Below are 14,351 nucleotides of genomic sequence, written 5' to 3'. Positions count from 1 at the left end.
TTTTCTCTCTCGCACACACATTCTCTCTCTCACTCATGCTGGGCCTCTCTCTATCACACTTGTTTTCAGCTGTTGATGGGATTAGGCTCCTCTGGCAGCTCCACCTAGGTCTTTCACTCTGCTTTCTTCGTCTGCCACTGAAATGGGTCCCAATGGTGACTTGACCTGGGCTTCTCTCGCTCTGTTTTCTTCGGCCACTGGCAGAATGGGCTCTCCTGGCGGCTCCAACAATGTCTGCCTCTCTCTTTTCTGCTGCCATCCTATGCGCTTGCCACTCCAGACCTCATGGAGAGGATCGCAGGAGAACCCAGTGGAGACAGCAATAGCAGCCCATTTCAACTGCTTCCCCTTGTGTGCTGGCTGTGCATCACAAGGTCAGCATGTAGGACATCCCAACCTTCTTTGAATGTGCTCGAAGGAACTGCACATGGGGAGGAGCATCCTTCAATACTCCCAGGTCAGGTCGTGCATGGACTGAGGTGCAGCCATATACAAATGCATCTTAGAGGGAGAACTGGTTGTAGTACAGAAACTTTCAAGACTTCACAGGCCTCTTCTTTGGATGTTTGACAGATATCTGTCAAGGATTGTGAGATCTTGGAAACTCCTGGACAATAACATATTTCTTTAAAAGGTATCACAACCTACATTAAAAAAAAACCTATCTCAAACTGGATGTGTCACAAATGTGCATTAACATATCTGTCTCTATTAACTTGCTGCTTAGATATTTAAAAAACAAGTGGGGTGGAGGGATTTGTTTTTGAATAAGTTTCTGTTTAACCAAACTGCTGTTTTCCTTGACAGGTCTTGGAATATATTTGAGAGTCCCCGTCAGGATCCCTCAGGTCTCACAGGAGTGCTTCAGTCTTCTGATCTGGTGGGAGTCTTGCATATGCTTTACTGTATTCTGTTCCATGGCACTGCTTTTGATCTCATTATATCAAATCCAAAAGAAAGTTATGCACAGAACACTATCCACGTTGCACTGCACAGTCTTCGCTTCCTCAACAGCTTTGCAGTTCTTGATTTGACAGCTTTTCAGGTAAGCCATCCTTAAAGGAAAGCAATTTAGTTTTTTGTTCTGATAGTAATGTTTTTGACTTATTACTTTGCCATTTCAATGTAAAATCATATTTAATTTTACAATTATTAACACTACACCTCCAAAAGCTCAGCCAATGAAAAAGAAGGAATAAATGATAGTGTCACAGATGACATCTTCGTTTGAATGCATTTGAAACTGTTTATATGAAAGTTTGTTCAGTTATGGTTATGTCACACAATTCAGCCTCAAAGTGTCTTTCATCTTATAGATTTCATGAAAATAGTTTGTGCTAGTTCTTGCTTAGTAGAGCTATGACAATTTGCGCTTCTACACCTCCATAAAAGACCTATGTAAGTTATAGAAGCTTTCCTCCACACATTCACATCTCATTACTGTCTGGATAGGGATGGCTGACATGATAGTGGGTTCAGCCAATCTGGCCTTCGGAATCTCTTTGAGTTGTAGAACCCAACTCTCCCTGCCTAGGGCCCATTGTTTGAGTTCAGCACGTCTCCCCCCTCTTTTACCAACAGCACTGTGGTTGTTGTGCCTGTTGGCACCTGGTTGGTGCTTGTTTGTCCCCTTTTGTGTTGGGGAGCAGCCTGTAGTTAGGGTTTCACTCGTGTGAGGGCTACCATCCTGCTTGAGCTAGGATAAAGCAGCTGTTCTAGAGCACCTGTAACAGATGCTCTAGAACAGCTGGATGTTAGCCCTCATGAAACCAGCCTACCACCCCGCAGAGTTGGGTTTCTCCTATTTTGTGTTTAATTTTTATTGTAATTCTATGTTAGAAGACTGAAGAAAGACCCTGAATGGATGCAGGGTATAAGGTATGCTGGGCATGCTCAGTATACATGGTCAAAGTTCCAGAAACTTTGACGTTAGTTTTCCATGCCAGGCTTCATCCAATGATGTCACCCATGTGTGAGGACTAACATCCTGCTGTCCTAGGAGAACACCTGTTATAGGTCAGCAACTCTGCTTTGTCTGGCTAAGTCCCAAACTTAGCCAGACAAATCTTTCCCACGTGAACCTCATGGTTTCTCCACACTTACTCTTTTGACACTGGAGCATCTTCACCCTTATCTGTTTCAGCACTTTATCGTTGCTTAGTGAAATATTTTTAATTGTATTTCTCCTTGTTATTGTAAAACATTTAGCGATATATTTACCCTACAGTCAATTAGTAGTCGCAAATCCTTAAATATTTTTCCAAACATCTCTGCAGGTTCCCACAAAATAGATGGTTTGGAACATATTAAATATGCTATATAGAACTGTACCGTGTTTTCTGTTCCAGTTTGAAAAAAGTGAATTTTTAATGTAATGAAGATAATTAAGAAATCCAATGCAGTGGGTCGGTTTAGTGTAGCATTGAGCATAGAATGAGCCTGATAACTGTGCATTAGTGAATCACAAATTCAGAGTTTAAATTGGGAGATTCAGTCTCAAACAAAAGAAGAAAGGAAGCAGATTGTGCTTTCTTTATTCAAAGTCCCTCTTATATGGTAGCTAGGCAATGAGGTAGTGGCAAAAGTTGCACTTGCTCAGGAATTATGCCATTTAAAGAGAAATATCACAGGGAACCTGTACCATGAAGTGCAGTTAAAGTTGTAAATAAAGTGGAACACTACCAACCCATTGCTCTTGCACTTTAGAGATCATCAAAGAAGCATGTTCATTGTCACAGAAACCTGTGCTTCCTTGCTGGTGTTTGTGTGTGTTTGTTAAGGATTCTAGTTAAACTTTTAACTGTGCTTCTAACTGCAATAAAAGTCTCGGGTATGTAACATACAACAGAGCTTCTCTATTTGAACTCTTTACTTAGAATCCATCCCTTTCAATGACCCAGAGAATATGTTTAGATAAGAGCCTATTCATTTTTTATAGATATGACCTTCTGCTCCGGCAATGATTCATTGATTTCACCTGTGAGTTGTAATAGTAGTTTGCCTTGGCAAATTTAACTTATATTCTTTTTTTCTGGTGGAAAGTCTGTGAGGGTGTTAAGAAGATGTTTGATTTAAGGGTACCAGGCATTGTAAGGTTGGCCCAGTGAAGCATATCCTCTTAACTCAATGGCTGAGCACTAATTTTAGAAAGCATTATTGTACCTATTTTTCCTAAACACACTATCCCTGCTCTTGTCCCTACCGTGACTTTCCTCATTACTTCAAGGCACACCTGCTACAACTGGTTACATGCCTTGGAAACAAGCTGCAAATAGTTGCTTAGCCCATGGCTCCTTTGGGTTTACATTGATTTGAAAATGAGAGGTGACCAAGTTACAGCTGAAGAAGCAGAATAGTTTTATGTAGTATCTAGTTATCAGTTACAAAATGGCTTTATCATGGCAGTAGCTGAAGGATTGAATTGCATTTCCTGAAGAATAAAAAGTTCTGCTTCTACTACCATGGAGACTAATAGCAGCATAGATAATCCCAGCAACCTTAGATATGTGGTGCTACATTTATTTTGACGGTCTAATTATTTGAACAAAGTTACTGAGAAATAAAACAGGGTAGGGAGCTGCCATTAATTTGGGGTGAAGAGGAAGTAGAGCTTCTTTGAAAAATGAGTTTAACTTGTATACACAAACTTGTGTGCTCTTTGACCTACTGTTATCAGTTCAACTTAAACACAGAGCGCTGGGTCACAGCATGTGTGGACATGACTAATTAAGTTAAGGCTGGATTCAAGGCATGGCAGCACATTAATTAAGGTAGCAAATGGCTACTACAATGTCTTTCCGAGGATTAAAACTTCTGACATGATACATTTTGAAGTGATCATGTATTTTACTCTTTATTGTATTGCTGATTATAACATCTATATGAAATAGGAAATACTTTCACTTATTTTCTTCCTTATCCTTCACATTTACTCCCACTAGGACCGTGCGTGAGAAATTTAGGTTTCCTTGCTTGGCTCAAAGCTAGGTTGAGCCCTTCAGTGTTGCTTATGTACCAGTGGGAGTAAGTTTACATCCTGAGGTGGTAGATTCACTCCCTTCCAGGAGAATCAGAAGGCGAAGATATGGGATCAGCTGTTTCTGAGTTCCAACCAGATGTTTTTGACTTGGACCAACAGCAGTCTCCTCTTCCATCTTCCTCATCGTCATCAGCTTCCTGACTCTGCATACTGCTATGGTCAGGCAAGGAGGATTCCACAGGACTTCCTTGAGATCTCCTGCCAGACCTGCCTTGGCATACTTCTCTGAAGGATCTCAGCTATTCATGCATTTTGGATAAGCTATTGAAGATGCTATCCAACGCTGCTAGGAAAGAGGATACCCAAGGACAGATGTGTTGTGAATGAAGGGCAGCTGGAGAGGGGGTGTTGTAGACACCACCTCCTGGAAGAGAGTGTGGATGGTCTGGTGAGACTGAAAAACTGGAACAAGGTGCAGGCTGGCCTGGAGCACTGGAATCCTGGAACTGAGTACTAGTAAGGGTGGAACTGGAACATAGGAATGTAGTGAAGGTAAGCGTGGAGCTGGATGTAGGTAAGCGTGGAATTAGAACACTGGAGCTGGTACTGGGGCAGATAGGCTAGGACAAGACAGGATAAACCAGGACAAGGACTACATAGAACACAGAATGCTTGATGGCATCAGAGACAAAGAGAGCCCCGAGGGGCATGGCAGGCAGGGCCTAGAAACAGGAAGAGGCTAAGGGAGCTTCAGGCAAGACCAAGTCAGGGAACAGAGAGGCCAAAGGTAGGCCACAAGGCAAGGAAGGGAGAGAAGAATCACAGGCCACAGAGCAAGGCTTGAAACAGAAGGGTGAAATGCCTCAAGACAGGTAAGAGAACCAGGAACAGAAGGCCAAGGAACAAGGCTCAAAGAATTAGTCAGTAGGCCAGGAGGCCATGCAGAGATACAAGGAAGGTCCTTAGAAGACCACAGAGCAAGAGTAGCTAAAGCACGGAGTAAAGAAGGACTTGATGCTGAAGCAAGGAGACATGGGAGAGACAGGACTAAATAGGCTGCAGTGTGGGTGTGGTGCAAGACAGAGAGAAGGGCTTGGTCAGCCTGAGGGGTGTTCTCATGGCGATCCCCCTGCTGGAGCGGAGTAGTACACAGGCAAAGAAGAAGGGCCAAGGACATATTGGTAGTTCGGAGCCGAGCTCACTAGGTTCCTCTGGTGGAGAAGAGGCCACACAGTGACTAGAATCACAACAGATGTCTTTGAAATATTGTATTTTCTCCAACCTTCAGTAGACTTTGCATCCATTCTAGTGCATAGTCTCCTCAAGGACTTACAAATTAAAACCCATCTTTTTATGCTGGCATTTCCAAGCTAATATGGGTCTTTTACCATCAAATTTGTTTGTCAGTGCCTGTTAATGTTTTAGTATAATTTTTATGTATGTTTTTGAATATTTATGTAACAAATGTGAACAGCAGTGAATTTGTTTGTAACGTGTGGGTTATTCACTTTTTAAATAAATAAATGAGGATCTGGCAGGCTCCAACTTTGTCTTCCATTGGCCCAAAAACTGGATCAGAAGTATACAGTCTAGGTCTTTCCAGGATTTGGAATAGTTCAGCTGCTGCATCACTCCATGGTGATGGCATTAAAGTTTGAAATGCTCACCTAGAATCACTCTTAACACAGCCGGGAAGGATACAAAGGCATTGAATGCATTTGGGAAGAAAGTCTTTCAAAGATCCAAGCTTAGCATTTGAATTGCAGCTCATCATTTGTATATGATATAATATTTGCATGAATGAGCGCAAAAGCTGAAAACTTTGAAGGAATCATCTGACCTTGGACGAGCAGAATTCTATTGAATTGTTGAAGATGTGGAGGAATTTGAGAAGCATTTTACTCGCTCTACAAATGAAACTTTCAACACTGTGGTGAGAGTTTTGACTACTTTGATAGGAGCAAAAAAGGCTTAAGTGGTTGTGAGAAAGTTGCTTTCATGAAGTTGTGCACAAATAACTGACAGATGTGCTCTATACAAGGGACAGCTTATGCAAGGATAAAGTACAGGAGATGATGGCTCTGATTAAGAAGCATCAATCTTCCTGCAGTTGTTGATGGCAGCAGTGGGGGACCAACCCACCATAGCTCAACAGCAGAACTTCTCCTGTAAGAATTTTTCAAAATACGTCCTTTTTACTCTTTTCCGCGTCATTGTGCTCATACCACTCTCCAGCAGCAGCAGCTGCCTGTTAGAGGTTGGCAGAGGCATCAACCAAAAGCCCAGAAGCAGTCACAACCTAAGTTTGGGATCAGATTTTGTATTTCCTTAAGCATTTTTGCCTCTTATGGTAGGGGGAAGGATCTAGTTCTTCCTTCTGGAATGGATCCATATTACAAAGGGAACATGGTTCCTGATAATTGTAGAATATGGTTACCATTTGTGCTTCTCTGACCCGATGGATTTCAGTCTTCAGTTGCAGCCCCTCCCTATCTACTCAGCTGCAGCTGAAAATGGTGTGCCTCCTTCGGCAGAAGGCAATCGAGCTTCACAGGAATGTAGCCAGAGGTTCTATTCCCATTATTTTCTAATCCCCAAGAAGTCAGGGGGTTTGAGGGCTATCCTGGATTTATAGAAACTGAACAAATTGTTGGTTCGAGAGAAGTTTAAGATGAACTATATTGTCCTCTCACACTGAGGACAAGTCTCCCAGTGCTACTACCCAGGAGGGAAGGGTTAGGCCAGCCATCATAGTTGGTGATTCAATTATTAGAAATGTAGATAGCAGGGTGGCTGGTGGACGTGAGGACCACCTGGTAACTTGCTTGCCTGGTGCGAAGGTGGCAGACCTCACTCGTCACCTAGATAGGATTATAGATAGTGCTGGGGAGGAGCCGGCTGTCGTGAAACATGTGGGCACCAATGACATAGGAAAATGTGGGAGAGAGGTCCTGAAAGCCAAATTTAGGATTTTAGGTAGGAAGCTGAAATCCAGAACCCCTAGGGTGGCATTCTCTGAAATGCTTCCTGTTCCACGTGCAGGTCCCCAGAGGCAGGCAGAGCTCCAGACTTTTATTGCGTGGATGAGACGATGGTGCAGGGAAGAGGGATTCAGTTTTGTAAGGAACTGGGGAGACTTTTCCGAAAGGATGGGCTCCTCCTTAACCAGAGTGGAACCAAGCTGCTGGCACTAACTTTCAAAAAGGAGATAGAGCAGCTTTTAAACTAGAACAAGGGGGAAAGCCAACAGTCACTCAGCAGTGCATGGTTCGGAGAAATGTATCCTTGAAGGATACTAATGAAACAGGAGAGTTAGGGCATCCCAACAGAGAGGTTCCAATAAAAGCAAACGTAGTCCATGTGCCTATATGTAAAAAATCACCGAAGCTAATGATTTCAAAATTATCCCTAACTGAAAAGCAGGTTGTTAATACAAACAAAAAACACACTTTGAAATGTTCGTATGCCAATGCCAGAAGTCTAAAAAGTAAGATGGGAGAGTTAGAGTGTACAGCAGCAAATGACGATATTGACATAATTGGCACCTTGAATACTGTGTACATTTCTGGTCGCCGCATCTCAAAAAAGATATAATTGCGATGGAGAAGGTACAGAGAAGGGCTACCAAAATGATAAGGGGAATGGAACGGCTCCCCTATGAGGAAAGACTAAAGAGGTTAGGACTTTTCAGCTTGGAGAAGAGACGGCTGAGGGGGGATATGATAGAGATGTTTAAAATTATGAGAGGTCTAGAACGGGTAGATGTGAATCGGTTATTTACTCTTTCGGATAGTAGAAAGACTAGGGGGCACTCCATGAAGTTAGCATGAGGCACATTTAAAACTAATCGGAGAAAGTTCTTTTTTACTCAACGCACAATTAAACTCTGGAATTTGTTGCCAGAGGATGTGGTTAGTGCAGTTAGTATAGCTGTGTTTAAAAAAGGATTGGATAAGTTCTTGGAGGAGAAGTCCATTACCTGCTATTAAGTTCACTTAGAGAATAGCCACTGCCATTAGCAATGGTAACATGGAATAGACTTAGTTTTTGGGTACTTGCCAGGTTCTTATGGCCTGGATTGGCCACTGTTGGAAACAGGATGCTGGGCTTGATGGACCCTTGGTCTGACCCAGTATGGCATTTTCTTATGTTCTTATGAAACACCATCCAACTTTTTTAAAGCTTCATTTGGAAATAAAAATTATATGGAGGGATTTCTCAGTGCTTGCTCACATAGGCTGGCACTGGTTTCAATACTTTTGTTCTGGTTTTTCCAGAGTGATTTACATTACTGGAGATCTGTGATGATGTCACTTCCTTTTTCTTTCCCTGTAGACCTGGCTGATTCAAAAGGTACAACTGCAACTTCTTCAGTGCACTCTTAGTGATTATTGTTCTTTTTCTGTGAGTCCTAATTCCTCTTTAACAAAAGGAGCTAAATCCCTTCTAGTCTGATTTCTGACCTGGCTGTAGCCTGCTTTTGCTGTCCTGTCTGAACCATAGAAGGTAATCAGATATGAATGAGATAAAAAGACACTCGCTGGCTCTCTCAACCTGTCTTTCCCTGTTTTAGCAGAGTTGCTTACCTGTAACAGGTGTTCTTCAAGGACAGCAGGATGTTAGTCCTCACACATGGGGTGACATCATCAGATGGAGCCCAGCATGGAAAACTTTTATCAGAGTTTCTAGAAACTTTGACAAACACATTGAGCATGCTCAGCATGCCACTAACTACGCATCCACGCAGGGTCCCTCTTCAGTCTTATAATGTAGAATTCACAAAAAATAAAATAACAAACCGAAAGAAACCCAACTCCACGGGGTCGGGCAGGTTTTGTAAGGACTACCATCCTGCTGTCCTTGGAGAACACCTGTTATAGGTAAGCAACTCTGCTTTCTCCAAGGACAAATAGGATGGTAGTCCTCACACATGGGTGAATATGTAGCTACAGGCTGCTCCCAACATAGGCAGCATTTAACAGGTTCAAACGTGCACAACAACAAGAGCTGCTAAAACATGGGGCGCAAGCCCAAAGAAAGGGCCCAAGGCAGGAAGAGTTGGATTTTCATGGCTGAAATAGATTACAGAGGACCAACTGACCAAAATGATTGTCACGTCCATCCACCTTTGTCCAGACAATAATGAAAGGAGAATGCATGGAATGAACTCCAGGTTGCTGCCCTGCATATCTCGTGAATGGGTACTGCACAAAGGTGAGCCACCAAAACAGACATGGCCCGAACTGAATGAGCCGTCATGTGGCCTTCAAGTTGCAGTCCTGCTTGAGCATAGCAGAAGGAAATACAGTCTGCTAGCCACTGCAAATACAGTCTGTTAGACACTGCAACTCCCAACCTGTTTCTCTCAAAGGAGACGAAGAGTTGAGTGGACAGGCTGTGAGGCGCTGTTCGTTCTAGGTAAAAGGCCTAGATTCAGAGTGTGTAGGGCACGCTCACCCTGGTAAGCTTGTGGTCTTGGAAAAATGGTAAACGATACAATGGATTGATTGAGATGGAATTCCTTGACCACCTTTGGAAGGAACTTCGGATGTGTACACAAGACCAACTTATAATGACAAAAGTTTATATAAGGGAGGTACGACACCAAAGCTTGTAGCTCACTGACCCTGTACGCTGAAGTGACCGCCACCAAGAAGATAACCTTCCAGGATAGGTACTTCAGATCGCAAGTCTGTAGGGGCTCGAAAGGAGCCCTCATGAAATGAGCCAGGACCATATTGAGGTCCCAAGAGTCCGCCAGGGGCCATGTCGGAGGCTTAAGCTGCAACAAGTCTCGCATGAACCACCCTATGAGCAGATGGGCAGAAATGGGAGCACTATCCATCCCCTGATGATATGCTCTGATAGCACTGAGGTCAACTCTCACCGAAGTGGTTTTCAAGCCAGCCTCGAAGAGGTGCAACAGGTAGTCTAAAAGCCTCAGTGGGGAACATGAGAATGGGTCCAGACTATGTCCTTCACACCAAACTGAGAACCTCTTCCTCTTGAGATTGTAAGATCTCCTCGTGGATGGCTTCCTGGACTCCAAGAGAACCCAAGACACGCCCTCTCAAAGGCCCGGTGCCTGCACGATCACCCAGGCAACATCCAAGCCATGAGGGAAAATCCAACCCAAACATTAAATAAATCTCAAGCTACTGTTGCTTATTAATTAATAGCAGTTTATGGATTTTCCTCTAGGAACTTATCTAAACCTTTTTTTAAACCCATTTACACTAACTGCCATAACCACATCCTTTGGCAATGAATTCTAGAGCTTAACTATGCGCTGAGTGAAAAAGAATTTTCTTTGATTTATTTTAAATGAGCTACTTGCTAACTTCATGGAGTGCCCCCTAGTCCTTCTATTATCTGAAAGAGTAAAAAACCAATTTACATTAACCTGTTCAAGTCCTTTCATGATTTTGTAGACCTCTATCATATACCCACTCAGTCGTTTCTTCTCCAATCTGAAAGGCCCTAACTTCTTTAGCCTTTCCACATAGAGCAGCTGCCCTTGCCCCTTATCATTTTGGTTGCCCTTCTCTGCACTTTCTCCAGTACAGCTATATCCTTTTTGAGATGCGGCAACCGGAATTGCACACAGTATTCAAGATGCGATCTCACCATGGAGCGATACAAAGGCATTATGACATCCATCATTTTATTTGCCATTCCCTTCCTAATAATTCCTAACATTCTGTTTGCTTTTTTGATCACCACAGCACACTGAGCCGTTGATTTCAATGTATTATTCTCTATGACGCCTAGATCTCTTTCCTGGGTGTTATCTCCTAAGATAGAACCTAACATTCTGTAACTACAGCAAGAGTTATTTTTCCCTATATGCATCACTTTGCACGTGTCCACATTAAATTTCATCTGCTATTTGAAAGCCCAATCTTCCAGTTTCACAAGGTCCTCCTACAGTCTACTTGAGATTTAACTACTCTGCATAACTTTGTGTCATCCATAAATTTGATCACTTCACTTGTACCCCTTTCCAGATCATTTATATTAAAAAGCACCTGTCCAAATACAGATCCCTGAGGCACTCCACTGTTTGCGTTTTTCCACTGTGAAAACAGATCATTTAATCCTACTCTCAGTTTCCTGTCTTTTAACCAGCTTGCAATCCACAAAAGGACATTGCCTCCTATCCTATGACTTTTTAGTTTTCTTAGAAGCCTCTCATGCGGGACTTCGTCAAATGCCTTGTGAAAATCCAAATACACCACATCTACCATTTCACCTTTGTCCACATGTTTATTCACCCCTTAAAAAAATGTAGATTTGTGAGGCAAAACTTCCCTTGGGTAAATCCATGCTGGCTGTATCCCATTAAACCATGTCTAACTAAATGTTTTCGGCCGAATTTTAAATCTGCCACGTGATTAAAAAGCAGGGGTTACGCATGTGGCTAGGCCTTGGCATGCCGCGCGCATTTTCGAATGGTCCCGGCCACGCGCGAAACCCGTTACGCACAGAAGTGCTGAGCCCAGAGAAAGGGGCGGTCCAGGGGGGTGGGGAGAGGCGGGGCTGAAGGCACTGGTACAGCAGCCATTTGCCGCTGTGCCGGGGAAGCTCACGCCGGCAGTCGGCCGGTTCGCACAAGTTGCTTCTGCTCCAACAGAGCAATAAGCAACAAAACAAAAAAAAGGAAAGGTAGGAGAAAGGGTTTACGAGGTTGAGAGGGGAAGAGGGAGGGAGTATGGATAGGAGGGTAGGGAAGTTCCTTCCCAGTCCACACATGTGCGTGCGGCCATGGTATTTTCTAACATGCGTGAATGTTATAAAATCGGTGCGGCCATGTGCGCACCTTTTAAGATATACCCCTTTGTGATTTTATTCTTTATAACAGTTTCCACGATTTTTCCCGGCACTGAAGTCAGACCCACCAGTCTATAGTCTTACTATGCAACAACGCTAAGGTCCACACCTGAGGTTGGTTCCAAATTAGAAGTTTATTGTAAACCCAAAATAAACAGAATTCTTCCAGCCAAACAAATCTTCAAGTAGACAACTTGATACAGTCCAAAAGTAAACATATTCAGAAATCTTCACTTTCAAATCAGCTTATTTGAAGATAATAATTCCAGTAGTCAACATTCATCCCCAAGGCCTTCGGGCAGCATGTTTCAAAGCAAATCTTTTTCCCGAGCTTCCCCAGCAGAGATTTACACCCTTTGATCTCAGGGTTTCCTCCCTCTGGTTGGCTTATTGGAATCTTTTTCCGTTCCTTTGACTTGAGCAACTTTTTATGCTTCAGGAATCCTCTCACTTACTCAGACTCCCAAACTCTGCCTTAACAGATGACAGGGAGAATCTTATATAACCTTTCACCCCCTTTTCAATTCCCCTTGGCGGGAAATTACCTCCTTTACTTACTCCCTTATCTCTTTCCTGCATTTCTCTCTGCAGCAAGCATTACCTCATTCCCCTTGCACTCCTCCTTACTGAGGAAGCGTGCAGACAGCAAGAGTTCTGCATCTTGCACAGAACTCCCTGAACTTTGGGTGAACTCCTCTTTCTAACCTGAAGAGCAGAAATACTCCAGAAACCTTCTAGAAGCATTGCTACAATATTGTCAATGCTATAATAATATGTTACATTTACAAGCATAACTCCTTTGAAAATTCACCTGTATGTGCGTAAATCGCAGTTTTGCCCTCCGGAATGGATCTTGGTGTGCATAAAAGTACATACGAAACCAGGTTATATGTGTACTTTTACATGCACTGGCCCCTAATTTTATGTATGTAAGTCACTTTGAAAATCAAGCCCTTAAATGTCAAATGAAATTTAATGTGGACAAGTGCAAAGTAATGCACATAAAGAAAACCATTTGAATATTGTATGCAGTTTGTCGCCCCACCTGTAAAAGGATAAAGCGGCACTGGAAAAGGTGCAGATGATAAAGAGGATGGAACAGAAGAAAATAAGGTTAGGGCTCTTCAGTTTGGAAAAGAGGTGACTAAGAGGGGGATAGAAGTTTCTAAATAGGGGATGGTTATTGGGCCTTTCAAATAGTACTAATACTATGAGACTTTCAGTGAAACTAATAAGTAGCAGATTTAGAACAAGAGAGAGAGCATTTTTTTCACTGAATGCACAATCAAGCTGCAGAATTTGTTGCCAGAGAATGTAGTCAAGGCATCCAAAAATGGTTTGGACAAGTTCCTGCAGGAAATGTCCATAAACTAAACTATTATAAGCCAGGTAGATTTGGGAAAGCCACAGCTAATCTCTTGGAGTGAGCAACAAGAAATGGATCTACTCTTTCGGTCCTACCATGTACTTGTGACCTGGAATGGCCACTGTCAGAAATAGGATGCTGAGCTCAATTAACCTTTCGTATGACTTAGCATGGCATATATTATGTTCTTATGACGGTTATGGCTAATGCACATTTGCTTTAAAGTTTATTAAGAATAAAACACTGCACCTTATAAATGTAAAGGCAATTTTTGTCTGAATACATCCATAATCCTTTGAATCACTCATCTCAGTTTCCTCATTCCTAGGGTGAGTTTGCTGCTGTTGTTCCAAAGGTTTTGTTTTCCTATATTTCTGTACGTCAAAACTGATCTTTAATTCTCAGAGCAGTGAACAATGATTTTTTCTTTGAGCATCTTTTCACATAAGACTTCTAGTGGTTCATTGTATTGGGATCTAAACATCCCGACTCATACCCTTAAAGTCCAAATCTGGTATGGTTTGCCAGGACTTTTACCTGTTCTGCATGAAGGGATTTCTTAACCCTTTGACCCAAGCAAGGTCAGATTCCCTGTATCTTACTTCTGAAAAAAAACAAGGAAGACAGCAACTATAGTTTGTCTGTCTGATGTTTTTGCATTTAGCTATTTAGCTTTGTCTTTTCCTTTGGGGGTTTGCTTATATTTTCTATTAATACCAGTAGAAAGCCCATTGCACTGCAACGTATGAAGAACAACAATGACAATAGTGGGTAGTATCTGATAGTGTGGAAAAAGGTTTGAGGAATGTGACCAACTTTGGATGTGGAAATATGTTAGATGTCTTTTTCCCTCCTTTTCCTCACATATTCTCTTTCGTTTTCCTTTGGCATTTCTTTAAAGCCATAAGAACATAAGATTTTCCATATTGGGTCAGACCAAAGGTTGTTCAAGCCCAGTATCCTGTTTCCAGCAGTGGCCAATCCAGGTCACATATACCTGGTAGGATCCCAAAAGGTTCATAGATTCCAAGCTGCTTATCCCAGGGATAAGCAATGGATTTCCCCAAGTCCACTTTTCCTCCAGGATCTTGTCCAAATCTTTTTTTAAACCCAGCTACACTAACATTTTTTCCACATCCTCTGGCAATGAATTCCAGAGCTTAATTATGCATTGAA

General features: G+C 42.5%; 1 protein-coding gene across 4 annotated transcripts in view; it reads left to right on the top strand.

Annotated features, from left to right (window-relative positions):
* The window catches only part of SCAPER (S-phase cyclin A associated protein in the ER), a 440,399-nt gene that overhangs the window by 356,719 nt on the left and 69,329 nt on the right, over positions 1–14,351 (top strand). For all 4 annotated transcript variants that reach the window (XM_029575230.1, XM_029575228.1, XM_029575229.1 and 1 more), the window contains one exon: positions 808–1,045. In XM_029575230.1, coding sequence (XP_029431090.1) covers positions 808–1,045 — 238 coding nt within the window. The remainder of the gene's footprint in view (positions 1–807; positions 1,046–14,351) is intronic.

This window comes from Rhinatrema bivittatum, chromosome 13, assembly GCF_901001135.1.
Source record: "Rhinatrema bivittatum chromosome 13, aRhiBiv1.1, whole genome shotgun sequence".
Taxonomy (NCBI): Eukaryota; Metazoa; Chordata; class Amphibia; order Gymnophiona; family Rhinatrematidae; genus Rhinatrema; species Rhinatrema bivittatum.
Note: the sequence above shows the minus strand (reverse complement) of the source record. Positions and strands in the feature narration are given on the sequence as shown.